Source organism: Anabrus simplex, chromosome 8 (genome assembly GCF_040414725.1).
Source record: "Anabrus simplex isolate iqAnaSimp1 chromosome 8, ASM4041472v1, whole genome shotgun sequence".
NCBI lineage: Eukaryota > Metazoa > Arthropoda > Insecta > Orthoptera > Tettigoniidae > Anabrus > Anabrus simplex.
Window position 1 is genome coordinate 224,753,193 of NC_090272.1, and position 26,718 is coordinate 224,779,910.

The 26,718-nt window shown below is 38.2% G+C and overlaps 2 protein-coding genes across 3 annotated transcripts in view; one reads left to right on the top strand and one right to left on the bottom strand.

The window, feature by feature from the left end:
- Mekk1 (mitogen-activated protein kinase kinase kinase 4) overlaps positions 1–26,718 on the top strand; it is a 258,470-nt gene that overhangs the window by 174,989 nt on the left and 56,763 nt on the right. For both annotated transcript variants that reach the window (XM_067152711.2, XM_067152712.2), the window contains exon 18: positions 1,782–1,955. In XM_067152711.2, the coding sequence (XP_067008812.2) occupies positions 1,782–1,955 (174 nt within the window). The remainder of the gene's footprint in view (positions 1–1,781; positions 1,956–26,718) is intronic.
- The window catches only part of LOC136878733 (fibrinogen-like protein 1), a 44,574-nt gene continuing 35,354 nt past the window's right edge, over positions 17,499–26,718 (bottom strand). The window contains exons 9-10 of the mRNA XM_067152182.2: positions 26,384–26,510; positions 17,499–19,180 (exon numbers count right to left, since the gene is read on the bottom strand). Coding sequence (XP_067008283.2) covers positions 18,922–19,180; positions 26,384–26,510 — 386 coding nt within the window. The 3' untranslated portion in view covers positions 17,499–18,921. The remainder of the gene's footprint in view (positions 19,181–26,383; positions 26,511–26,718) is intronic.

Consider the following 26,718-nt stretch of genomic DNA (forward strand, 5'->3'; position numbering starts at 1 on the left):
TCTTTGGACATATCATGAGGATACAGGATTCGAGACTTCCGAAACAACTAGTACAACACAATCTCGTCTCAAAAAATACCACAACAGGATGTAAACGGATCAGAGAAGTAAGAGAGGATCTGAAGGAAATAGGCCTTACAACAGAAGACACCACAAATAAGATAAAATTGAATACAAAACTCAAGAATACAAACCTCCGCTTTACCCTTACACAAAACAAACCAAGAACACGCACATTTTCAACTGAGGAAAGGGCACGAAGATCGGAGCATCTGAAGAAGTACTGGGAGGACCGCAAAGCCCGAACAATCCCTTCAAAGAGACCTGAACGATGGACTGACTAAAGTGGTCCTATGTGGTCATAAAAGAAAAGAAGACAACTCCTCAGAACTCATAGTTTGCATTATTGCAAGTTGCAACAACTCGTAATGCCAAGCAGCAGAAATGAAGTTCCTACGCACAATGATCCAGAAGACCAGGAGGGATAAAAGCAGGAATGAAAAAGTCAGAGAAGACATAGGACTACAAGACTCCTTACTCCAGAAGATCCAAAAGGCAAGACTGAAGTGGTTTGGTCATGTGAAAAGAATGAGTGCCAAGAGGTCTGCAAGAAAGCAGTATGAAAGAGAAATAAGGGGAAAGAGACCAGTGGACAGACCTAGAGAAAAATGGACAGACTTAGTGAAGAAGGACGTAGAGGAGAGAGGTCAGGATTGGGAGCAGATTGTGAACGAAGAATGGTTCATGGACCGAACAGAATGGAAGGGGCTCATATAGCACACCTGGGAAACTGGAGTTAGTCAATGAGGATGAGGATGATGATGATGATTGGTGTAGTGAAGCAGAAATCCTTGCAGCTTGGAACTTCTCTTTCTGTCAGTTGTTCAAGAGAACTAAGAAGGCAGGCTGGAGTGAACCAGTCAGCATTGACTGTTTATTGTGTCTATGGTGTAATATGGTGATACAGCCACTTTCTGAGAAGGAACTACAACTCTCGGCTGACCTATGTTCTAACATTGCTTGACCTTAACAGTGGGATCATTGAGTGCAAAGACCTACATTTCTGACTACCTCTTGGGTCATCCTGGTACATGCAGTTTTCAGCACTTGTGATGATGTCTTGGGCATGTTGGGAGTCCTCAGTATTGAAATGAAAGCTGACTTCCGGGCACCATTTCAGTACCTTTTGTTGTTCTTGAATTTATAGGACATCTCTCTAAAGCAAAGCTTCCACATATAAAGTAATTTATGGAAAACATCCAAGACATCTCAAATAAATGTTTGGAGAAACTTACTTTGAATTCCACGGGAGTGATTCCTTCTGTGGTGACCACTGTTGCGGACAGGGTTTAGGCCCACTGACCTCTTCTAGCTTTCAGTGCATAAGTATCGCAAGTTTTACATGAATTACTGCCACAAAATTCTTAATACTGTACGTCTTTTTATAAATTATTGGTCAGATTTTGGCATTCGTTACAGTGCTTACAGGGTGATGATACTGTTTGGAATGAAAAAAATGTACTTGACCAATTTGTGGTCAGAGTGCTTTTGAGACCTTAAAATTTGGAATAAAAAAAAAGGTATCTTCTGGAACAATTAACTGAGGCACCACTATACAGTAGAACAGTATGGGTGATGAGCAGAAAAGTTATTTTTAAGGTTGGAGTTATTATATTATGTTATAACTTTGTAATATTGGTGACATTTATTGCTGTCCAACTCTTTAGTAATAACTGGATTGAACTGCTTCTTAAAATTGCTCATGTTGGCATTTTTCATAGCAATGACTCGTATCGAGCGAGTCCAAGCAGCCATCAGACGACTTGAAGAGAACATAGAGAACAAATTGCGAAGTGAAGAACTGATTGGCTCAGTGACTGAGGTGGAATCTGAGGACAAGATACACATCAAGAGCCGTAGTGTAACCTTTACCTGGCAGAGGGGTATCAAAATAGGTGAGTAATGCAAATCTTATCAAGAATTTTGATTTATTATATAGGTTAGTATCTTTTTATTGTAAAATTAGTACCTTATTTACTCAAATAACCTGCACTCATTTAAAGAAAAATATGACAGACAAAATGTATTTTTATGTGAATCAGTAGACACCAACATTCACCCTTCAGTTTTTAGGTTGAATGCCTATATTTTGTCTAGTCATGAAGTAATAAAATACACCCTCATACTCGTGCATAATTGAAGTACCTCTCACATTTTAAGAGTTTAAATGCATCTACCTTCCATTGAAAATTTAAACAGAAGTGCTTGGGTGACAAAAGGGAGGCATTAAAATGTTATATCTTCCAGTGTCCATTGGACACCATGGACACCATTTGTCCATGTCAGAAGCATTGCCATTTGTATGCAACAAAATTATCAAATTATACTATGCATTAAACTTGACAAAACTTTGAAAGTGTAGATTTATATGATGTGTGATCAGTACTTGGCCATGCCTTGAAGATTGGACGATACTAGTACAGTCCTCCTGTGAATGTCAGAGAGGATATAAGCTGCACTCTGTAGATTGAATTATACTACATTTTCAATGGATTGACTAGTAAGGAAAACTCCACTTCTCCAGGTTAAGTTTTGATCTACACTGGCTGGTAGGAAAAAGTGAATCACTTGGTAAAAATTGAATTGGTAACAAATAAACACAATGTACAAAGGCTGCTTACATTTAGGGAGGTTTTATGAGCAAAGAAACATGTAATCAACAGTTTTAGAGGTAAGAGGTTTTAAATGCCACTCCACAAGCCACTTTTCAATCCTAAGTACTTAATTTATTGCACCTGCATTCAATAAAACGTTCTAAGTTTTAAAAGCATTTGCAATACTGAAGCAGAAGCTATTGTTAGGTGATATAATTTTTGTCACAAGTAACAAAATTTATTGCGTGTTTCTTTGATATTTGGCATCCGGGAGATAGTGGGTTCGAACCCCACTGTCGGCAGCCATAAAGATGGTTTTCCGTGGTTTCCCATTTTCACACCAGGCAAATGCAGGGGCTGTACCTTAATTAAGGCCGCGGTCGCTTCCTTCCCACTCCCAGGCCCTTCCTATCCCATCGTTGCCATAAGACCTATCTGTGTCGGTGCAGTGTAAAACAACTTGTAAAAAAAAAAAAAAATCTTTCATATTTGTTGAGTGAAGATACCTCTTAGCCGAAAGGCACTGTGAGAACTATCATATTAATCAAGGATGGACGAAACATTCAATATAGTGCTAACAGGATTGGAGAATCATTTGGAAGTTTCCAGCATGCTCTGAGATGATTCTGTAAACTCAATACCTATCAGAGACAGGCCTATTGTAAGTTATGAATTCCATGATGGTCTGTATTGACAAGCAATCATACTTATAAAATTAAGGTAACATCCACCTACTCAATACATATTGTTAATTGATGTAAATTACATTAACATTAAAACATAATGGGACTAGTATCAACACGCTAAAGGTCATCTTCAGCCATTATAACCAAAATTGACAAGTCATGTAAGTATACAAAACAGATACATATTAAAAATAAACACTTTAAAATTCAAGTCTATGAAGTTTTATTTAGATATACGGAATAAAATTTAACACGCAAGAGGTCGCACCCGTGGCAATTTGCCGCACTTTTAAATATTTGTTTATAATTTTGTTGCTAGCCGCTGTAGGGCTTAGGGCTCTCATTTCATCCCTCCCCTCCCTCTTTCTCGCCTGACGTTGATTATAGTCAGTGAACTGCCTGCTGCGTTCCGGAGTAGTTTAAGTTTTCTTTCACTCTAGCATCTGCCGCGGCATATTGCCTTCATGCGACCCCTCGCGTAGTGCATTCTTACGTGACTGCATTTCCAAGAAAGTTTCTTAAGTAAAGTTCATGAGGTTTATGGTGGCTTTCAGTGAAGTGTGGTGCTGTAGTTTTATCTTGAATTGTGACCAAATCATTTATTGAAATGTACAAATGGAAACGTTGCGGCAATTTGCTCACGCGCGACCTCTCGCGGTCTTTAAAAACTCTCGTAACTTTACCAGATTTTGCGACAAAATTCATTAATTTTTTTACATTGAGAGAATATTGTTACTGGGTAATTATGTTAGTACTAGTTGAAAGGCAGTTACACAGGGTACATATTAATATTTTTATCAGAGCATTTACCGCCAAAGGAAAATAGCAGCTCATTAAAATATGAAGCTTGAGCAATTTGCCTTCGCGCGACCTCTCGGCGTTCTAAAACGGGTGCGACCTCTCGCGTGTTAATCTTTGCAGACATGGCTAGCAAAATTCTAATACAGTTGATTCTGGGGGTCATCTAGTTGGGAGATTACGTCAAATTGTGTCAAATATGATGTTAGGCATTTAACAGATACTTTGCCTGATTTTATGTATAATTAAAATATGGTGTACAAAAAAAAAGTTTGGCTAAGGGGACATCATAAAACTGGAAACATTAGATCAAAGAAGTCCAATAAAGCTGGTTATTTGATATCAATAAGGATCAAGTTGGACATGATAGATGTCCCCTCTAATGCACTGCCAAATGTGTGTTATGTCCGTGTGTTCGTAGCCATCTCTGTTTGCCGTAATCATCACTGTCTTAGTTTTGCTAATCTCGAAGTTGAACTCCTGAAACTTGGCTTTCTACGTGACAAGTCTTACCTGTTTCTTCCCAAATCTTGATGACATCAGCTGCATTGAGAGCATCCAGTGTTTTCTTAATTTTTTCTTTTTTTCACCCATAATACTAAAAAGAAAGTATAGAATACACTGTTATTAAGTTGTACCAATATTAAGTTACAACATGTTGAAAAAGTGTTGGCCTATGTAATGATAGGCCTTAGATTTCGCTTGGTATGCTAAACTGGGCAAAGACTTATTTAGTCCTTTTGCCCAACACAACACTTTTCAACATGTTGTAACTTAATATTGGTACAACTTAATAACAGTGTATTGAAAAGGTGGAACCTCTATACTTTCTTTTTAGTATTCTCAGTTCAGTACAGAACAATTATGAAGTTTTTAACTTTACATTTTTCATCCATAACTGTTATAAACAGCTGTGGTGATAGGGCACTGCCCTGCTGGTCCAACTCTTGGTTGTACACCATGATGTGTGCCCTTCCATAACTTGCATGGAACTGGTACAGTCCTTGTACAACACCTGGACTTTCCTTGCAAGTTCTTCAGGCACTTTTCACAAACATTGCCAGATTGTCTCTCTTGCGACACTATCATATGCCTTTGCAGTATTCAAAATACCATGATCAGGTTCTTATCTTTCTCCCAATACTTTGCCATCAGTACTCTGGCACAGTATGTAAGATCTATTAGCTGACCTGTTACTTTTGAAACCATACCGTTTCTCCTCCTATTGTGGTTCTGTGATGGTTCACAGCCTCCGCTCAATGCTCTTGCCGAGAATTTTCAGCCCATGTGATAGTTATGCCCGCCTATGGTTGGTGGATTCCCTTTCTTGAACAGACGAATGAAAACACCCTTGTTCCAGTCTTCAGGTACCTTGTTGTCCTTCCAACACTGCATTAAGCATTCTGTGTAGCCATTGCAGGCTCTATATCACTGCTGCTTTGATCATGTCTGCATTCACTTCATCTATTCCAGGCAATATTCATTTAGACATATTTCTTAATGCTGCTTCTGTTTCTGTCTGGGTGATAGAAGACTCCTCAGAACACATTTGGATCCTAAGTTTTTCTTTTCCCATAATGCATTCAACAGGTGCTTGAAATGGTTCTTCAGGACCTTTCTAATATCACATTCATTTCTGACTATATTCCTATTTTTGTTTTCAAGTACCTTGACGTTATCCATCAGTTTTCTTTTGCCTTTGACAATGCTGTATAGTAACTTCATATTGCCTTTACTACATTCATGCAATTTCTATCCAAAAATCTCCCATCTCTCCGTCTTCTCTTCGTGAAATATCTGTTTTCAGCTTCTTAGTACACCTCTTCAAAGTCTTTGATCTATGCCTCAGGCCTTACAGTACCGATTTCATTTTCTCGGTCTCTTCCTTTCTATGATGCATTCCTTTCTTCTATAGCTGCACTCACTCTTTGATTCCACTATGATGTTTTCTCCTCTCTCTCACACTTTCACGCTTATCTTCACAAAGACTTCCTTCCTTGACGTAGATGTTTTTTCTGTGGTCCATTCTTCATTTCTGGTCTTTGCTTCACCTCTTCTCAGCTAACCTTGAATCTGGTCCCGATAGTCAGCTTGCTTGTCAGTTTTCTTAAGTTCATACTCCTTGATCTTTGGCATCTTGAAAATGAAAATCCACAGCCTGTTTCCAGTCATTTGACCAGGTCAGGGATGGAATGAATGAAGCCCCCATCTAGCGGTGAGGATAGGAATTATGTCGACTGCTGAAGCCTATCGCACTCCTCTGAGGCAATGATTAATGACTGACAGATGAAATGAAATTATATTGGAGTGTGTTGATGGAATGAAAGATGACAGGGAAAACTGAAGTACCCAGAGAACAACCTGTCCCGCCTCCGTTTTGTCCAGCACAAATCCCACATGGAGTGACCGGGATTTGAACCATGGAACCCAGCGATGAGAGGCCGGCGTGCTGCCGCCTGAGCCGTAGAGGCTCCATCTTTGGCATCTCCCTGGTTGGTATTTTTGGTACATGAAATTCTTTCAAATCTGCTACTGTTATCAAAGCTCTTGCTAGGAATTAACTTCGACATCTGTCACAAGTCTGTTCCTTTCTTCATTACTAACGACACCAAATATTGATCTTATGTTATCCATTCTGTACCTCATGACACTGTGACTGACTGACTGACTGACTGACTGACTGACTGACTCTATTCTTGAGCCAGCTGTTTTATTGTTGAAAACATTTCTTAGCAGACAAAAAGACGTAAAATTAAGCTAATTCCTCAATTTTGCTGAAAGTTAAAGGGCTAGGTTCAAATTGCTAGTTTTGAATAGTTCTATCAAACTAAAAAATAAGTTTCAAAAATCACTTCTGGTCTAAATGTAGTTCTGGAAAAACAGTCTGAAGTTGCTTGTTTCTTTACTCACTTTCTTTTTCACTCAAATTCTAGCCAAATTAATTTATTTACATAATTTTTTTCTGTAATGTGTTCCTTGGTTCAGTACCTTCAGGCGGTTTTAGACTTTTTTAAAAATGTCCACACCGAATGTAGAAGTGCTTAAGTGGAACAGTGCGTTGACTCACATTAACACTTGTAGTGTAGTGGTAGAAAAAGGCAAACTGCTAATGTAATTGACCAGATAACGATGATTAAGACAATGATCGTGAATTTTAGGAATAAATAAAGAATAAATTCTCATACTTTCTTCTTCTTCTTCTTCTTCTTCTTCTTCTTCTTCTTCTTCTTCTTCTTCTTCTTCTTCTTCTTCTTCTTCTTCTTCTTTCGAATGGGCCACCAGAGGACCACGTGCCAATTTCAATTCCTTCTTCTTTGTTCTTTCCTTTTCTTCCAGTACGCTTTCATCTGTTCACTATGTTTCTTCTTTCTGTCTTCAGACCACTTGGAACCAGTCTTTTTTACTTTCCTACCTTGGAATCCTTCTATTTTCAATACTTTTTCCCAAAAGCCTTCTCTATTATTTATTTCTTCTGTTGTTATATTGCTTTTTTCTAAATCCTTTCTTACTTCATTGACCCAGCTTGTCGTTGATTTCTTACCCCACAAATATCTGAAAATCTTACTGGTTAATTTACTATCTTGCATTCGATATAAATGTCCAAAAAACATAAGTCTCCTTTTCCTCATTACATCTGATATATTTTCTATTTTTTGATATATTTCAGCATTACTTTGTAATTTCCAACCTTCTGCTGTGTTTTGTGGGCCTAATATTTTCCTCATGATTTGCCTTTCTAGTATTTCTAGTTTATCTAAATTATAGTTTAATGCCAGATATTCTCTTTATTATATTTTATTTACCTAAAACTTGTATCCCACATCTCTAGGATGTTTTCAACATTGAGTTGCTTGCCTGAAGGGCTAGAACTGAATTTTTCACCACCAAGCCATTCCTGATGCAGAAATCAAGAAGATATCCCCCTTCTGCGTTCTTTCCACCATACCCATCTGGTCCCATCACTTTCTCATACCCAGTCCTGTCGTCCCGATCTGTGCAGTCAGGTCTACTGTGATGATGGCCTCTTCTAGATCCTTTGAAAATAATAAAAGTTGTTAGTGGGACATTAAAACCAACTTTTCTAGATCCTCCAGGAATTGGATTTTATCTTCCTGGTTGCACACGGTCTGTGGTGCATACACCTGTTCCAGTGTTATCTTTTCCTTTCCTAGATGCACATTTGCCTTAATTATTCCTTCTTTGACATGCTGGATGTAGATAGTGAGCTCATTTGCCACGTTGAATCCGACTGCATTCCTCGTCTCTCTACCACTGTGGGGTGTACTGTTTCCTTATCTTCTTCATCCCTTACCCTTCCACTTGGTCTCACTCAGCCTCAAGATTGATATTTTACTTTTTGCATGAGGTCCACTAGTACTTCACACTTTCCTGAAAGGTTGAGTATATTGACGGTCCCAATTCATGTTATTTGTTTTCTCTGAGATTTTTTGTTATAGTGGTAACCAATTCTTTTCAGTTTTGACCTAGTCCAGTCAAAACTAATTTATGATTAAATAAAATTTAGAAAATATCTGAAAAATAAAACATTTATGCTCCCCCCCCCCCCCCCCCCCCCAGGTATTTTCTAAATTTCTTTAATCATAAATTAGTTCTGCCAGGCTGAAGAACCTAACCTACGAGTTTGATGCATGGTCACATGGCCCTGCCTATCGTCAGGCTGTCAGTCAACATACCTGGCATAGGTTTGCTCATGCTGGTGTCTTAGCTAAGTATCTTGCATTCCGAGGCTCTTCTTTGAATTGAAAACAAATGCAGTACAAGTTCGCTGTAGCGAGTACGGCATATAATGGGAACCCCGTTATAATGGCAGTTTTTGTCTGTCCCTTCAAAATTCCTATATTCAACTGTGTATCACCCTTCAGTTACAGCAAGAGCCCTATTACTGATGCATCTGTTATTACAAGCGATTAAGCGTGCATGATTTTCCGTTACCAATATTTATGCATCCCAGCGATTATGTTGCATGCGACCGATCATCTTCGGCATCATTTCCTCTATATGTCCACTAGCAAGCTCTCTCGTCGACATTTGAAGGCGATGTTGGAGTCAGTTAGTAATACCCGTAGACTGCTGTTGCATAAAGAAAATTCGAAATGAAAGAGAACATGTTTTTGTAATAAATGCGTAAGTAACTTGTCCGATAGCAATTGTAACTTGTTAGAAATAAAAGCTGAAGTAAATGATCGCTTAATTTTAATGTTATGTACTGAAATTAAGCAAGAATTTTATACACCTCAAGATATGGCAGAGTATAGTCACTGATTTCAGAGGATAGTTTATATTTTCTCATGTGTAGTTAAATTTTGGAAAGGCTATTCCCATGTACATTTTTAGCGAGGTGGTTACTATTTCTCTACATGTGCTTGAAGTGTGTTTTCATGATACATGTAAGGTGAGGTTAGGTGATACTGTTTGAAGAAGAAAACTGAAAATTTGTGGCAGACACTGTGCGGAAATCCACAGGATGTTGTAGAGTCTCCAGTACATGTTCACGGATGGCGGGTGCCGAAGTTATGGGAGCCCGCAATGCTTGGCGCACCATACAATGGTCTTTACTCGGGGTGGTGTTTCTTGGTCGACCCAAACCTGCATGACGTGATTGGTTGCCCTCATGAATCCATTGAGTCCAACATCAGGCCACTGTGACATTTGAATGGCCCACATCCCTGGCAATTGCACTATACGGCCAACCAGCCTCGTGCAGTCCCACAATCTAGCTTCTGTTAAATGCTGTTAGTTAGTGGATACGCTGTCTTAACGCGTCTGCAAGACATCACGGGTGCTTCGTACTGTACATGCCGGGCTGAGTGGCTCAGACGGTTAAGGCGCTGGTCTTCTAACCCCAACTTGGCAGGTTCGATCCTGGCTCAGTCCGGTGGTATTTGAAGGTGCTCAAATACGACAGCCCCGTGTCGGTAGATTTACTGGCACGTAAAAGAACTCCTGCGGGACTAAATTCCGGCACCTTGGCGTCTCCGAAGACCTTAAAAAGTCGTTAATGGGACGTAAAGCGAATAACATTATTATTATTCGTACTGTACATAGTTCTCTATGCATGTCTTGCTTCACTGTCTGACTCACAGCAGTTAACAACTTATGAACAACAGGATGGTGCCATCACGAATGCACTCTGGTGAGCGTTCTACACATTACAGATCCTTGTAAATCTATACTACGCGAACCTTTTCTTGATACCCGAACTCCCTAGTGCTGAATCGCAACTCACACATCAATGGTATGCATGTATACTGAAATGGGATAATATTGGACCACTCCTTCTGGCTGCTTAACTTTTTTGTTGTTGTCAGGCAGTGAATTTTAGATTGGCAGGTTGATAACCATTGTTTGAATAAGCTGTGTTAGTAGATGCTGTATACTTCTCCTTTCTGGATATGTACTCTCTTTTAGGATCTAGTAGGCTGTAAACTTTATTAATAGGAGCAGGTCTCATACTGCTGGTCCTGTGGTCTGGTGAGCGTATACCTGGATCTGAGGGCTAGTTTGAGGTCGAGGTTTACTCGCGTACTTGAGAAAAATTATTGATGAGGTATCTGGCGGTGAGATAGCGACCCCAGTCTAGGAAGCCACTTGCACTGTTCCTGCATCACTTTGTATATCTGCAGGCCTTCGGGCTAAACAGTGATAACTTGGTTGTTCCCAACTGAAACCTGCTGCTGTATTTTACATTCTGCAGTACTTTTTGTAGGTGTGAGGAGTAGTCCAGAATTACACCCAAATAGGCAGGAATAGGATAAAGCTTCTGTATGTTCCATCAGAAGAGATCTGCAGTATTTATATCATCCTGCTTATTTCTCAGATGGAAAGCACGGGATTGTGTTTTAGAAGAGTTTGGCCTCTCTTGTTCCCCTTATAATAATTGCTTAGTTCTACTTGTGCTTCAGAAATCTTTTGTTCCTAATACTGTATTCAAAATTATCTCTCTGGACAGCCAAGTCATGATTATTAATGAAGCTTTTTGTATCTTCTGGGAGAGATTGATCTTTCTTACAAATTTTAAAGGATACCAGGGCTAGAACAGTATCTCTAGGAATATTATTCCTCTGAGTCTCCTACGTCTTCACTGTTGTTGGAAATGGACAAAATCTTTAGTGATTAGGAATCTTCTTCAGAACCAAAGTCATAGTCAAGTTTTGGAATTTTGTGAGCTGTATTATTGTGGTTTGTTGTATCATACAAGGTTATAAATTTCATTATTGGTTCCGTATTGAATTAAGATTACATATAATTTACAAAGTTTATTCCACCTACTCAATACTGTACAATAATTGCAATGTCTATAAATACATTACAACATATTATCAAGGGACTAGTTTTGACCCTATATGGGTCATCATCAGCCTAACTAAGATACACATATGGATTTGCCGAAGTCAGAATTAATTTGTGGAAATAAAATTTTAAAAGAATGAACTGTGTATGTGATGCGATAATGTACATATAAAATGGTGGATTGATGAGCTGTTATAGATAAAATAATGTTATACTGATGAGAGACAAATAATTTTTTTTTTTTTTTAAGATTTACGTCAATTACAATTAGACTGTAAGAATAATTATCATACAACTTTTACAATGATGATTAAAATATGCCCTTGTTAGTGAATACTCTAAAATTGCACTTTAAAACGTAATATCAATCAATCAATACTGATCTGCATTTAGGGCAGTCGCCCAGGTGGCAGATTCCCTATCTGTTGCTTTCCTAGCCTTTTCCGAAATGATTTCAAAGAAATTGGAAATTTATTGAACATCTCCCTTGGTAAGTTATTCCAATCCCTAACTCCCCTTCCTATAAATGAATATTTGCCCCAGTTTGTCCTCTTGAATTCCAACTTTATCTTCATATTGTGATCTTTCCTACTTTTATAAACGCCATTCAAACCTATTCGTCTACTAATGTCATTCCACACCATCTCTCCGCTGACAGCTCGGAACATACAACTTAGTCGAGCAGCTCTTCTTCTTTCTCTCAATTCTTCCCAACCCAAACATTGCAACATTTTTGTAACGCTACTCTTTTGTCGGAAATCACCCAGAACAAATCGAGCTGCTTTTCTTTGGATTTTTTCCAGTTCTTGAATCAGGTAATCCTGGTGAGGGTCCCATACACTGGAACCATACTCTAGTTGGGGTCTTACCAGAGACTTATATGCACTCTCCTTTACATCCTTACTACAACCCCTAAACACCCTCATAACCATGTGTAGAGATCGGTAACTTACCCTTTATTTACAATCCCATTTATGTGATTACCCCAGTGAAGATCTTTCCTTATATTAACACCTAGATACTTACAATGATCCCCAAAAGGAACTTTCACCCCATCAACGCAGTAATTAAAACTGAGAGGACTTTTCCTATTTGTGAAACTCACAACCTGACTTTTAGCCCCGTTTATCAACATACCATTGCCTGCTGTCCATCTCACAACATTTTCGAGGTCACGTTGCAGTTGCTCACAATCTTGTAACTTATTCATCACTCTATAGAGAAGAACATCATCCGCAAAAAGCCTTACCTCCGATTCCACTCCTTTACTCATATCATTTATATATATAAGAAAACATAAAGGTCCGATAACACTGCCCTGAGGAACTCCCCTCTCAACTATTACAGGGTCAGACAAAGCTTCACCTACTCTAACTCTCTGAGACCTATTTTCTAGAAATATAGCAACCCATTCAGTCACTCTTTTGTCTAGTCCAATTGCACTCATTTTTGCCAGTAGTCTCCCATGATCCACCCTATCAAATGCTTTAGACATGTCAATCGCGATACAGTCCATTTGACCTCCAGAATCCAAGATATCTGCTATATCTTGCTGGAATCCTACAAGTTGAGCTTCAGTGGAATAACCTTTCCTAAAACCGAATTGCCTTCTATCGAACCAGTTATTAATTTCACAAACATGTCTAATATAATCAGAAAGAATGCCTTCCCAAAGCTTACATACAATGCATGTCAAACTTACTGGCCTGTTATTTTCAGCTTTATGTCTATCACCCTTTCCTTTATACACAGGGGCTACTATAGCAACTCTCCATTCATCTGGTATAGCTCCTTCGACCAAACAATAATCAAATAAGTACTTCAGATATGGTACTACATTCCAACCCATTGTCTTTAGTATATCCCCAGAAATCTGATCAATTCCAGCCGCTTTTCTAGTTTTCAACTTTTGTATCTTATTGTAAATGTCATTGTTATCATATGTAAATTTTATTACTTCTTTGGCCTTAGTCTCTTCCTCTATCTCGACATTATCCTTGTAACCAACAATCTTTACATACTGCTGACTGAATACTTCTGCCTTTTGAAGATCCTCACATACACACTCCCCTTGTTCATTAATTATTCCTGGAATGTCCTTCTTGGAACCTGTTTCTGCCTTAAAATACCTATACATACCCTTCCATTTTTCACTAAAATTTGTATGACTGCCAATTATGCTTGCCATCATGTTATCCTTAGCTGCCTTCTTTGCTAGATTCAATTTTCTAGTAAGTTCCTTCAATTTCTCCTTACTTCCACAGCCATTTCTAACTCTATTTCTTTCCAGTCTGCACCTCCTTCTTAGTCTCTTTATTTCTCTATTATAATAAGGTGGGTCTTTACCATTCCTTACCACCCTTAAAGGTACAAACCTGTTTTCACATTCCTCAACAATTTCTTTAAACCCATCCCAGAGTCTGTTTACATTTTTATTTACCGTTTTCCACCGATCATAGTTACTTTTTAGAAACTGCCTCATACCTGCTTTATCAGCCATATGGTACTGCCTAACAGTCCTACTTTTAAGACCTTCCTTTCTATCGCATTTATTTTTAACTACCACAAAAACAGCTTCATGATCACTAATACCATCTATTACTTCAGTTTCCCTATAGAGCTCATCTGGTTTTATCAGCACCACATCCAGGATATTTTTCCCTCTGGTTGGTTCCATCACTTTCTGAATCAGCTGTCCTTCCCATATTAACTTATTTGCCATTTGTTGGTCATGCTTCCTGTCGTTCGCATTTCCTTCCCAATTTACATCTGGCAAATTCAGATCTCCCGCTACAATCACATTTCTTTCCATGTCGTTTCCCACATAGCTGACTATCCTATCAAATAATTCCGAATCCGCATCAGTGCTAGCCTTTCCCGATCTGTACACTCCAAATATATCAAGTTGCCTATTATCTTTAGAAATGAGCCTTACACCTAGAATTTCATGTGTCTCATCTTTAACTTTTTCGTAGCTTACAAATTCTTCTTTCACCAGAATGAAAACTCCCCCTCCCACCTTTCCTATCCTATCTCTACGATACACACTCCAGTGCCGTGAGAAAATTTCTGCATCCATTATATCATTTCTCAGCCATGATTCAACTCCTATTACAATATCTGGTAAATATATATCTATTAAATTACTTAATTCTATTCCTTTCTTTACAATACTTCTACAGTTCAGCACTAACAATTTTATGTCATCCCTACTTGATTTCCAGTTCCCTGTTCCCTTATCACCGCTCCCTAGGCCATCCCGTTTCCCTGAATGTACCTCCCTATTACCCTTCCAAACAAATTTCCTAACTTATACGTACCACTGCGGTTTAAATGAAGGCCATCCGAGCGCAGATCCCTATCTCCTACCCACCCATTAGGATCTAGAAATTTCACTCCCAGTTTCCCACATACCCACTCCATAGTCTCATTTAAATCCCCAATCACCCTCCAGTCAGTATCCCTCCTACACAGTATTCCACTAATAACAATCTCCGCTTTCTTAAACTTCACCCGTGCTGCATTTACCAGATCCCACACATCTCCAACTATGTTGGTACTTTTGTCAGCTTGCCTTACGTTGTTGGTACCAACGTGAAACACTACCACCTTCTCCTTCCCCTCCTCCCTCTCTTCTACTTTCCTCAACATCTGCCTCAACCTAATTCCTGGATAACATTCTACCCTGGTTCCCTTTCCTCCACACACTTTCCCCACGTGTCTAACGATGGAATCCCCCATGACCAGAGCCTCAACCCTACCCACCTCATTTGATCCCCTCCCCTCATGGTCAGCCCTATCTTTCCTGATAGCTGCAGAAGCTACTTCTTCCTCCCTTTTCTCCTTCCCATGACCCTGTTCCACCTGTCTTTTCCTATCCTCTACTCTACATTTCCCTTTCCTACCTTTTCCCTTCCTCCTACTTCCATGCATCTCAGCAACAGTTCCCTGTCCCTCATCTTCCCTCTGTTGTTCTACCTGGAGTGACTCGTACCGATTTCGCACAGACACCTGTCCTGAATTCTGATCCTGAATAGAGCCCTTGGCCTGCAATCTCCTTCCCCTTAGAACATTAGACCACCTGTCTTCTACAACTCCTCCCTTTCCTTCCCCTCCCTCTTGTACACCTACTGTAACCTGTACATTGTTTGAGGGAGTCCTATCTTCCTTCCTGTCTTCTGTGAGAATCCTAATTATCTCCCTCAAACTTTCCAACTCCTCCCTCATACCCCTCAACACCTCACCACACCCACAATAAGTACACTCGCGCTCCTTAGCCATTCTTTACGGGGGGAAAATTATAAATTAAAAAAAATAAAGTAACTTATTTGCAAAAAAATAAATGAACGGAGGGATATATTGTCTGGGATAGTACACAACAATAAGTTAATTAATATACGACTACACTACAATACTACTTAGTCGTGCTCTATTTTTTTTATATCCTACAACCCCTAACAGGATAAAAACTGCTGTTAATTACTGAATATCGAAAGTAATACACAAGAACTACACAATTCCAAACTGCAATTAAGCCTATCCTAATTTCAACAATATTTTAGTAAGAGTTTCTACGGATATCTCTACTACACCAGTACTACACAAATATTTTACACTAATAAAATAAGCACATTAAATTCTAATAGGATATTACTCGTATACTACTCTACAGTACACTACAGTAATTTTTAAACTACTTTCAGACGTATCCTAATTACGATACCGGTACCGTACCGTATGTCACTACTAAGCACAACAGAAATGAAATTTGCAAGAACTACTGTACTCAAAGATTACCAACGAAGCTAAATGCTTAGACAAATTATTATTAGTATTAGGGTGTAATAGATACACACGAAAGATAACACACGAATATAGCAGGCAAGATACGGCACTATCTAAATGTACCGTACTGTATCTATACTACAATGTATCTACACTACACTATACTGCGTTTGGTTAAATGCTTAAGTATCAAAAGGATTGCCGTACACGAAGAAAAACACGAATATAACTGGCAAGATACTATCTAATATATTATACCTTATCTTCACTACAATTCTACTGAAATGTGGTTATGTGATTATTACAGCTGGTGGATTACTATTATTTTCCCTACTCCACGGGACGGAGAAAAAAAAAAGTGTCCTTAATTAGGCCTACTGAAAAATACGAGGTTGTCTACAATAATTTCTCAAATATTTCTGTCAAAACTACTACTACTATTACTCCAGGGACTTGAACTGCAATTACTGGGATATATGAACTTTATTATTATTAGCTAACCGCTCATAAATACTGAAAGATCGAGGGAGCGAAATATAAATTACGGATACTAACTACCTACTCAGAAGTACAAATGAATGGAATACAAGGTCAGCTGATTTTTATTTATATTTACTTGACTACACTACACCCTTTGTTCACGACTGTAGCCAACAATGCAATATTTGAATATGAGGAGCGACAATAATCAATAACAATACGACTGTTAACTATTACTGTGTAATCTCTTTAACTTCTTTTTAAATGGAAGTTTACAGGCGTATCGTGTTTTTTAATGTAGTAAATTATTACCTTCGCGATAGTTTGAACGTATATCTATACGAAATACCGGAGAAGTTGCTGCAGAAGTTACGGTACTATTCCTTATGATAATCTGCCTTTGTAAGTACAACCAACGAACCTATACAGATACCGGTATTTACAAATATTTTTAAAGTTAATATTGTTACCTAAAGTATTACCTAAACCTAAATTCGAAACAAGGTGCACCTAGCTAGCCTACTTAACCTAGAAAACGTAATTTACTGAAGACCAACTGAATTACTTGTTACAAAATTTAAATAATTATTACTACTCCCAATTTCTACCAACAAGCACTAAACACCACTATATAAACAGCACTAAATGAATCAGATATACACAAAATTAAGGTATTTCAATAGGTTTTCACTACTTTATCACTACAATAATGCAAGAGCTCTCTCAACAGCCAACCGTTCTCAAGCGCATCCAACAATCACAATCGGATGAATGCCAAGTCCAGATGCTTCTATTGAGTTCTAAAATTCTAAGTGCATCTTCAGGTAGAGAATTGAAAGTTGAACATTGGTGCAGAGGGTGTCTGTCTTGCTTGAGGTACAATACTTCTGATACAGAAATTAAATGTAGATATAACCATGCGACATTCTTATAATATAATGGATTCTTGCTGTAGTGTGAGGAAAATTCCCAATCCAAGTTGGAACCAATAGAACTGATGACGATAAAGTTAGAATTAACGCGAGATATTGAAGGAAGGGAATGGCGAAAAACGGAAAGAGAAAGCAACGAGTGCTCACCTTGTGCGCAATATGAACAACCTGATTGGTAGAGTGCAACTAAAGGAATGAGAATGGCATGGAATAGGAGGGGAAGAAGTTGGTGAAGGGAGGAGCAATCCAGAGGAGCGGGTGACATGCGAAGGGAGGGGCGGGGAAATGGGGAGTGGCTTAAGGCGGGGCCAGCGGGTGGGAAAATGGTGGTGATTGTATCAGCAGAGGACCTTCTATTAACTTAAAGAAAGATTTTTTGATCTGCTAACTTGTTTTTTCTGAAATAGGTAATGAATAACTCAAATAAAATATTAGACTTTTCCATAATTTCGGTAAGATTATAGTTAGCATTAAAGTACTGGTCCAGATGTATATAGAAATTTTCAGTTATATTAAGCAGAGGGCTCTTGTTAGCTATTTTAAGAATGCCCATGTCTAGTTCAGTGTTCGTGAATTTGAGATTGTATTCGACCATATGTTGGCCGATGGCTGAAAATTTATTATATTTGACTGTGTTGATGTGTTCCAAATATCTTATATTAAAGCTTCTTTCCAGTTTGCCCTACATAAGAAATATTAGTGCAGGAGTTACATTTGAGCCTGTAAACACCTGATTTTGCGTACATCAACACTGCCTTGAGATTTCAATTTGAATTTTCCCGCATAGCGATCTGATTGGCTGTCTTCAACAGTTGATTAAATTACAACAGCGTGACACATTGAATTATTTTTTTCAAATTATGTATCAGTTTGACCTCCCCTCTAATGGTCATATACCCGGTCCACATAGTTTCCAACCACCCTGTAAAGACTAAATTCACATTTTGTCATATCTCTCTCTCTGAGGATTCCCTGGCCTATAAAGGGGATATAGATTAGAGGATTGTTTTATTACAGTGATACAGTTTTTTTATTGTCATTCTTTTCTGTCAACATTGGTTTTATATCTTGCACAAATGTTCATGTTATAATTTTTTTTTATTTCTATGTTCTAAACTCAGTTTTTGAATATTCCATTGTTCATAACAGTTTTCTTGTTTGTTCATTGCTTAAATTATTGTATGTCATTTGTGAGAAGACATAAACAAAATTCTTGTTTCTACTGAGAAACTAAATGAAAAAGATAAGTTAACAGTAGGCATAGTAATTCAATTTTCAATTCTCAGTATAATAATCATACTCGGTAGTAGTTTTAACTGGTAATTTAGTGGTTGTAGTGGTCTTTCTGTGTTTGGTGTTGGCTTGTGATCGTTTGCCGGTTATGTTGAACAGTGTATGGGTATTGGAGTTGGGCCTTACGGACATTCTAGTCTTCATGAGGGAGTAGCCAGGACCGTGCCAATCATACCAGTACACTCCTTGGTAGTCATAGCCTTCGGAGAGTTCTCCGCCAAGGTAACGCCCATTCAGATTGCTGAAAAAAATTAACTGTATTTGTACCATTCCTTCATAAAGAAATCAGGTAGATAGTACACTTTCATCATAATTCAATTTTAAACTTCCAGAATGGATTGTATTGGACATTCATATATTCGAGAACTTCGTGATCATTATCAGTTTCTCTTAGACATTTTGGTTACTGCATATTTTAAAATATTTATTAATGAACTACCAACTTTTTACTAAGGTTTGTTCGATTGAAAAATAGACTGGTGTCTAGAAACTTACACTGTATGTACTGGGTAATGTACGCTAAATAAAAAGTAACGGCATACTTGTGATCTGATTTTTTTGATCTGATACTTGTGATAGTTTGAGAGAGTCTACAGATAATCACCTATCCCAAATCATAGCAAGTAGAAGAGAAAGTCTGAGCTCTTAAGTTGTTTACTGTTGGCCAGTCTAGGGACTGTGGTGACTCGTCCGCTAGAGTTAGAACTTTGGCTATTTGAGAGTTGGTGTGTGTAATATTGTAATATGTTTAGGTTCAGTATTGTTGTTCTGGGAACACAAGAACCTAAGAGTCGTGTATTATCATTAAGCAAAAGTGAAGAGTGTGCGATTCAAACAAAACACTCAGAAACATGGGAAAAATAAACTTTCAAATTATTTGTTAAGAAGGAAGCCTTATTTTTCTGTGTCGACTTAGTTAATGTAATTTTTAAAGTTTTTCACTCTGCTGAAAACACTACGTATAACACATATAACATGTTGTTGATGTTTGAGTCTTCAGTCCATAGACTGATTTGATACAGATCTCCATGCCACCCTATCCTATGCTAACCTTCTCATTTCTACTAAACTACTACATCTTACAGCTGCTCTAATCTGCTTGTCATATTCATACCTTGGTCTACCCATACCATTCTTACTGCCTGCACTTCCCTCAAAAACCAACTGTACAAGTCCTGGGTGTCTTAAGATGTGTCCTATCATTCTACCTCTTCTCATCAAATTTTGTCAAACTGTTCTCCTCACACATATAACATATACCATACCTGTAAAAAATAAAAACTGTTAAACAAAAATGACATGTTTCATTCTATAACAACATCCTCAACTTCTATCAAATCACTTTAAATCATGCGAATATATGTACAATACAGGGTGCGCACAAGTGATTGGAGAGGTTTTAAAAAATTCCTGTTTGTTTATTATTTGTTGTAACATGACAAAATTATATGGACAGACAAAAAAACTCACAAAGTTTTTTTTGTGAGCCTACAAGCTCGATATGTGCTCCATGAGTGACTCTACACACATCAACTCTATAGTCAAGTTCGTCCCACACCCGACGTAGCATGTCGCTGTCAATTTCACCAAAGGCGTTGATGATGCGGGCCTGCAGTTCTGTTAGAGCAGCCGGTAATGGTGGCGTAAAAACTGTGTCTTTCACATAACCACATATGAAGAAGTCGCAAGGGGTGAGGTCAGACAGTGCATCTCTCTTCCGACAAAGAAATATTGCATATCTTCAAAATGTATACCAGTACTGTGTGACAGGGAAGGAAGTGGCCACTCTCATCCCTCGATCCCTTTTGCTTAGTATTCCTTTTGAGCAATTTTTTTCTTTCCCTTCTTCTTCTTCTTCTTCTTCTTCTTCTTCTTCTTCTTCTTCTTCTTCTTCTTCTTCCTCCTCCTCCTCTTCTTCATTGTCGTCTATAACCCAATAACCTCCCTTTGTGCTTTTTTGTAATGCTGAAGATTGTTTTGAAGGGAAATACAGTTTGATAATCATCCCCTCTTAAATTTTAATCATAGAAGGAAAAGATCAGATCCTTTGAAGACTGAAGGTGTCAACAAAATAAAAAGGAGGACCTTGAAAGGCACGTAAACAAGCCTCTCTGGGCTTCACAATCCTAATACAATGGAGGTTGGAGGAGAACAGTAGTTGGTCACTGGAGTTTGAGTAGGAAAAATTGAAGTGAGGAGACTGGTGAAAATAAGTTGAAGTAGTATCAGATTGAGGTAGAGGCTTGTATGCTCCCAAGCTGATGGTTTCTGAAGGGTAATCCTTTTCAATCTCCTCCTATAGCAAGCAGGGGATACCTCGGATGCCCTCTATCCTTCACTTACACAGATACTCGTGGAGCATCATGAAAACTTTGTACAATTGGTAAGAAGGTTATTGAAAGCTGTAATTGCGCTTTTATCAAATTACAGTTTTCTTAATAGCAATATACAATAATTAATATCTTCTGCAATATTCCACCTAGAATTATGAACTCTTTTTCTAAATGCTCAGTATCTTATTTCAATTTTAGAACCACAACAACCTCAAAACAAACAAAAATCCGACTTTACGTCCCTTTCCTTGCAGTGGGTCATGTAGAAACTTGTCGCAAACAGTATCTTGACAAAACAATAGTTCCTTACTTCTAAAATGAACTAACTTTGGCTGAAGATATTCAAGGGTCAGTGTAGAAATTACGGATGTGGCCTAAAAGGATTGGCAAATTACACTTTGATATTTAAGGAAAGAATGTCCACCAAGCAAGAGGCTGCTCTGTTTGGGGGCACATAGCTATTGGTTTGCATTCGGGAAATAGTGGATTCAAAGCCCACTGTCGGCAGTCCTACTGATGGTTTCTCCACAGTTTCCCATTTTCAAAAAGACAAATGCTGGGGCTGTACCTTAATTAAGGCCATGGCCCTTTCCTTTCCACTCGTAGCCCTTTCCTATCCCATCATCACCATAAGAACTAACTGTGTCGGTTCAATGTAAAAAAAAAGTCCTTTAGATTTTCTCGTGACCTTTGTCAGTATTTTAAAGCTGTTTATCTTGAAATTCATCGCATTCTCTGAATTTTTTCCCCCCATCAGTCATAAGTAGGGACCTGAAAAATTAGCATCTATTTGTTTCAAAATTAGCATCATTTTTTCAAAATTAGCATCTATTTACAAAGTTAAATAATTGCATGGCATTATTAATTTTAACGATTCCAAGTTTATGAAGTGTAATTATTATCCTTGGTTCACACACAATACAAATTCATTGTTCAAACAAAAGCATTGTCAGTACTTCGTCTTTGCTTTGTTTCAAATTGCACCGTCTGTCTGTAACCACTGTGTTGTAATGAGACAACACGCGCTCGCTATCTGCATTGTTCGTCGGAGTCCACAACAACTCAAGACAGTATTTAGCAAATATGCTGAACTCTGTCCGAACTGCAGTGAATGCAAGCATGACATCACATTTTTCACTTTCTTTCATCTGGGTTTGAATTTCATGTTTCAGAGAACAGTAACCAGACCAGGTATCGTTTCGTGAAATCTGTTACTCCAAACAATTTCTCAAGCTCATCTAATTTATCAGTGTTATTTAAAATTATATTTTTTGGATACAAAGCTTGAGAAATTGACACAAAATGCTTATTGTTGGGGTCTTTAGCTTTCAATGTGGCTAGCTTGCACTGTGAAGAATGAGCAGCTTTGACAAATGTGTCTCTACGTGCAGCCTGCTGTAGAGGAGTGAGCTTAATCAAAGCATCATTAGTTGCCGCAGAAAAATTCCCCTCACAAATGAAGGTAAACTGGCGTCAAGGTTATGCAGCTTGGGGTAAAGGAGATGAGAGGTAGGATACAGAGACCCTTCAGGTTCAGTAAGGAGGTCAACCAATCCTGCTGCATGATCTGTGACAAAAACCATGTGGGAGTGAAGCCTATTCACTTCTCTGTCACTCAGATCAGTCAGGTACTTAATACCACAGTTGTTGATGTCCTTCATGTCAGACCTCTTGAAAAATGCAACAACATCAGTAAAGTAAGCACCGGGTGAGTTGGTCATGCGGTTAGGAGTGCGCATCTGTGAGCTCGCATCTGGGAGATAGTGAGTTCGAACCCCACTGTCGGCAGCCCTGAAGATGGTTTCCCCATTTTCACACCAGGCAAATGCTGGGGCTGTACCTTAATTAAGGCTACAGCTGCTTCCTTCCCATTCCTAGGGCTTTCCTGCCCCATCGCTGCCATAAGACCTATCTGTACATGCATTAAATGATCCCCTATGACCACACTTAATGTTTCATAACACCAGGTCATGTACGGGGCACTGTCACTAACAAACACTTTAACTGGATCATATGGTACACTATAACTGCGCATAGCTTCTAAAACAGCACGAGAGCAGTTTGTAGCATTTCCTGCATCAAGATAGTTCACAGAAACGTGCAGTTCTCTTTTCGATCCAGCTGGGACTTGGAATATGATGATAAAAACACAACAGCCCATTCTATCTGTAGTTTCATCACAGAGTATGTTGATGTTCTTCTCCACTAGAGCCTCTGCTGTTCTTTTCTGGTGGTCAGATGCAGAAAGGAAGAAAGACCTCAAATTATAACAATATAATTTAAAATTGCTGGATCGATTGGGTACGAGTAAGATAGTTTGATATGAAAATTGCACTCAAATTTGGTATCCTTCAATTTTGCGCTTGGTTTCAATGTTATTATACCTAAACCGTACCCGATCAATGAAATCAAAACTTACCCAGTATATATACTTCACGTAGCGTTCTCACACATGGCAGCTCTTCATTTGAAACCTCTGTAATCCAGGCTCTTAGCTCTTTGTTATCCAGCTTTTCCAGAGGTATATTTGCTTTGGCAAATACTTCAGCTGTGCGTTTCGAGAAGTTATCTCGGGAAATTTTTCGTTGTTTACAACTATCTAACTGTGTAAGCACAGAAGATTGCTTTCTTTGAGACGTACTAGCAGCAGGGGTTGAACTTTCTTTATCGCGTCGCTTACCCACGTGTTTTTCAGATTTAAAATGTTTCTCAATGCTATCTTTTTTTCCCACCCAACTCGCCAATTACAATACTTGCAAAACACTGTCGCTGAATCTGTGGCATATAAACCATCCTTTGCATATTGCTGAGCCTTTTCGCGTGCAGTTTTTGTCGTGCGCCCCATAACCTAAACGATAGCTCAACTTTCTACTCTTCACTAGTTTCAGTTTTGAACAACAGGAAAACAATGCTGCGTCTTATCTCATTATTTCCATGACACTCTATTTACATTTCGATAATAATCGATACAGATCTTATTCCCCATGGTCGTCCCATTGTAAATATCGATTAAAGTCAACAAGCAGCAATCAATCGGCTACTTTTCTTCATCGATTGGAACGGTCGAAAGATTTTTGCATCATATTTTGAGTATTTCTGACTATTTTGCTGAAATATGTTGTTTTTGCCAGTAAAATAGCACATTTTTACAAAATTTGCACCAAAATCGCATATTCATACTAATATTGCATTTTGGGTCACAATTTGCATTTTGTCGCACTTCTATTTTTGCGTAAAAATGATTTTTTTCCACATTAGAATTACCATAGGCTTGGATTCAGTACAAAATTCAAAATTTTGCATTTATTGCAAATGCGATTTTTTTTTTCAGGTCCCTAGTCATAAGTATGAAAGTTTGGATTTGTAGAGGTTACACTTAAAAAAAATGAGCATCCACTGGTTGGGTTTCAGAAGCCTCACTTTTAATAAATCAAGCATGGTGGAATGGTTATCTTATCCATCCACTTAGAGCATCCGTTAAAGGCAAGTCCGTGTACTTCCTCATATTCTTCATGTTGATGTTCGCCCGTGGCATCAGCAATCGTAGTTCAAATACAGTGATGGTGGGTATTTCTAAGGGCTTTGCGTATTTGCAGGCACCTAAGGAATGTGCAAGGGTTCCTATCTCTCTGTGACAATGGCAACAATAGATACCACCTTGGGGCCCGCCTGGTAATGCTTAGGCATGAGCAGCGATCTTAAGTGAATCCCTCCATTCACTGCTAGATTATCTCTCAGGATTTGTCGCCCATGTGTTGGTCGTTACTTGTTCCTTGAACGGGATTACACTTTCCCCTTATGAAATAAGGGTCTCAACTACTGGACACTTACAAGCTCTGAATTGGACTGCTCACCAAATAGATATAGTTTTTGCTAACATGAATCTATTTCAGCATTGAAGTCGTGAGTCGTATTAGAGCTGATGAGGACATGACATACTTAATTGCGTTGGAAGTGTCCAACTCCTTTGTATTTCTTTGGAGAATATAGCATGTTGTCTGGGGTATCAGTTGATTGCTGGGTTATTATAATTGCAGTAAACAAATGTACTGACCAAGAGTGTACGGCAAGAGAAAAGAGGATTATCAAAAGGGAATAAAAATAGTGATACCTATTTTCAAGAAAGGATATATAAAGATTGCATTTTGGAGTTAGTGGGATTGAATCCCACCATTGGCAGCGCTGAAGATGGTTTTCCATAGCTTCCCATTTTCACACCAAGCAATTAAGGCCACCGCTGCTACCTTTACATTCCGAGCCCTTTCCCATCCTTGCGTTGCTGTAAACCTTGGCTGTTGCAACTTATAAACTTCATTCTCTATTGACTTTTAACGTAAAATGATTTTATTCCTTATGAAACATGATGCTTTGAGTTGTACATATTATACATCGTCACTAATCATGTTAAATACATATATTTTGTAGGACATGCTTCGACCTAATTAGGCCATTTTCAACTGAAAATTAAAATCTACAAAGATATTCACAATTCTTGCCCTTAAATGTGGCACGTTAAAAACACTGTTAAAATCTAATTGAATTAATAGCACAATGAACATTGTGGATATGTACATGAGTATTAAAAATCTTTAAATTATTATCGGTTGACTAGATTTATGGAGATGATGCATACTTGTTGTTGAACAATGTTAAGTTGAAGGTCTAATTACTGGATGAAATTCGTTTTGTGAATATTTGTTGCTTGTTGTATATACATGCTCTTGGAGAGTTGCTAAGAAAGTCTATATTGTAGAATATATTACGAACTGGTGTGTTAGTGCAGCGTTAAATCACTGAAGGAAAAAAAAAAGACATTGGAGTTACTGCAACATAATGGAAAGCTCAGGGAACTTGTCTTGGTCTGTATCAATTTAATTTTAATTGTACCCACTATAGATTGCGAAGAAGACATCCAAGATTTCCTAGGGTACTGTATAAACAAGAATAATTTTTCTTACATCCTATGTTAAATACCACAAAAATAGGCTTTTATGTTAAAATTTTCAACCAGTATTCAGAGATAATTTCTTTAGTGATCTGTTAAAAGTATCAAACAGTACATGGATACTTTTAAATTTGAGAAGTTTTTTGACCTCATGAGGTTGATTTACCTGGTGTCACAGCCGTTGTACCACCATGCCCCTGTGTGTGACTCTGCACAGCTCCCATCCTGCCAACTGTCATTATCTATATCGTAAGTCGAGAACTTCATTCCTGCATGGTAGATCAAGGAATCTCCTGCAAGAGTTTTAATGAGTTATAGGTGTTAAGTTCCTGTACATTTATGATACCATTATCTGCTTAGTTCATTGAATACAGTTATAGTACAGCTACAAAGGATGAGTACTGAAATTCAATTTATTTAAGAAAAATATACTTACATAATTACATATCTCCAAGATATAAATTTAATTTTCATTAATTGTAAATAATGTAATCACGACCT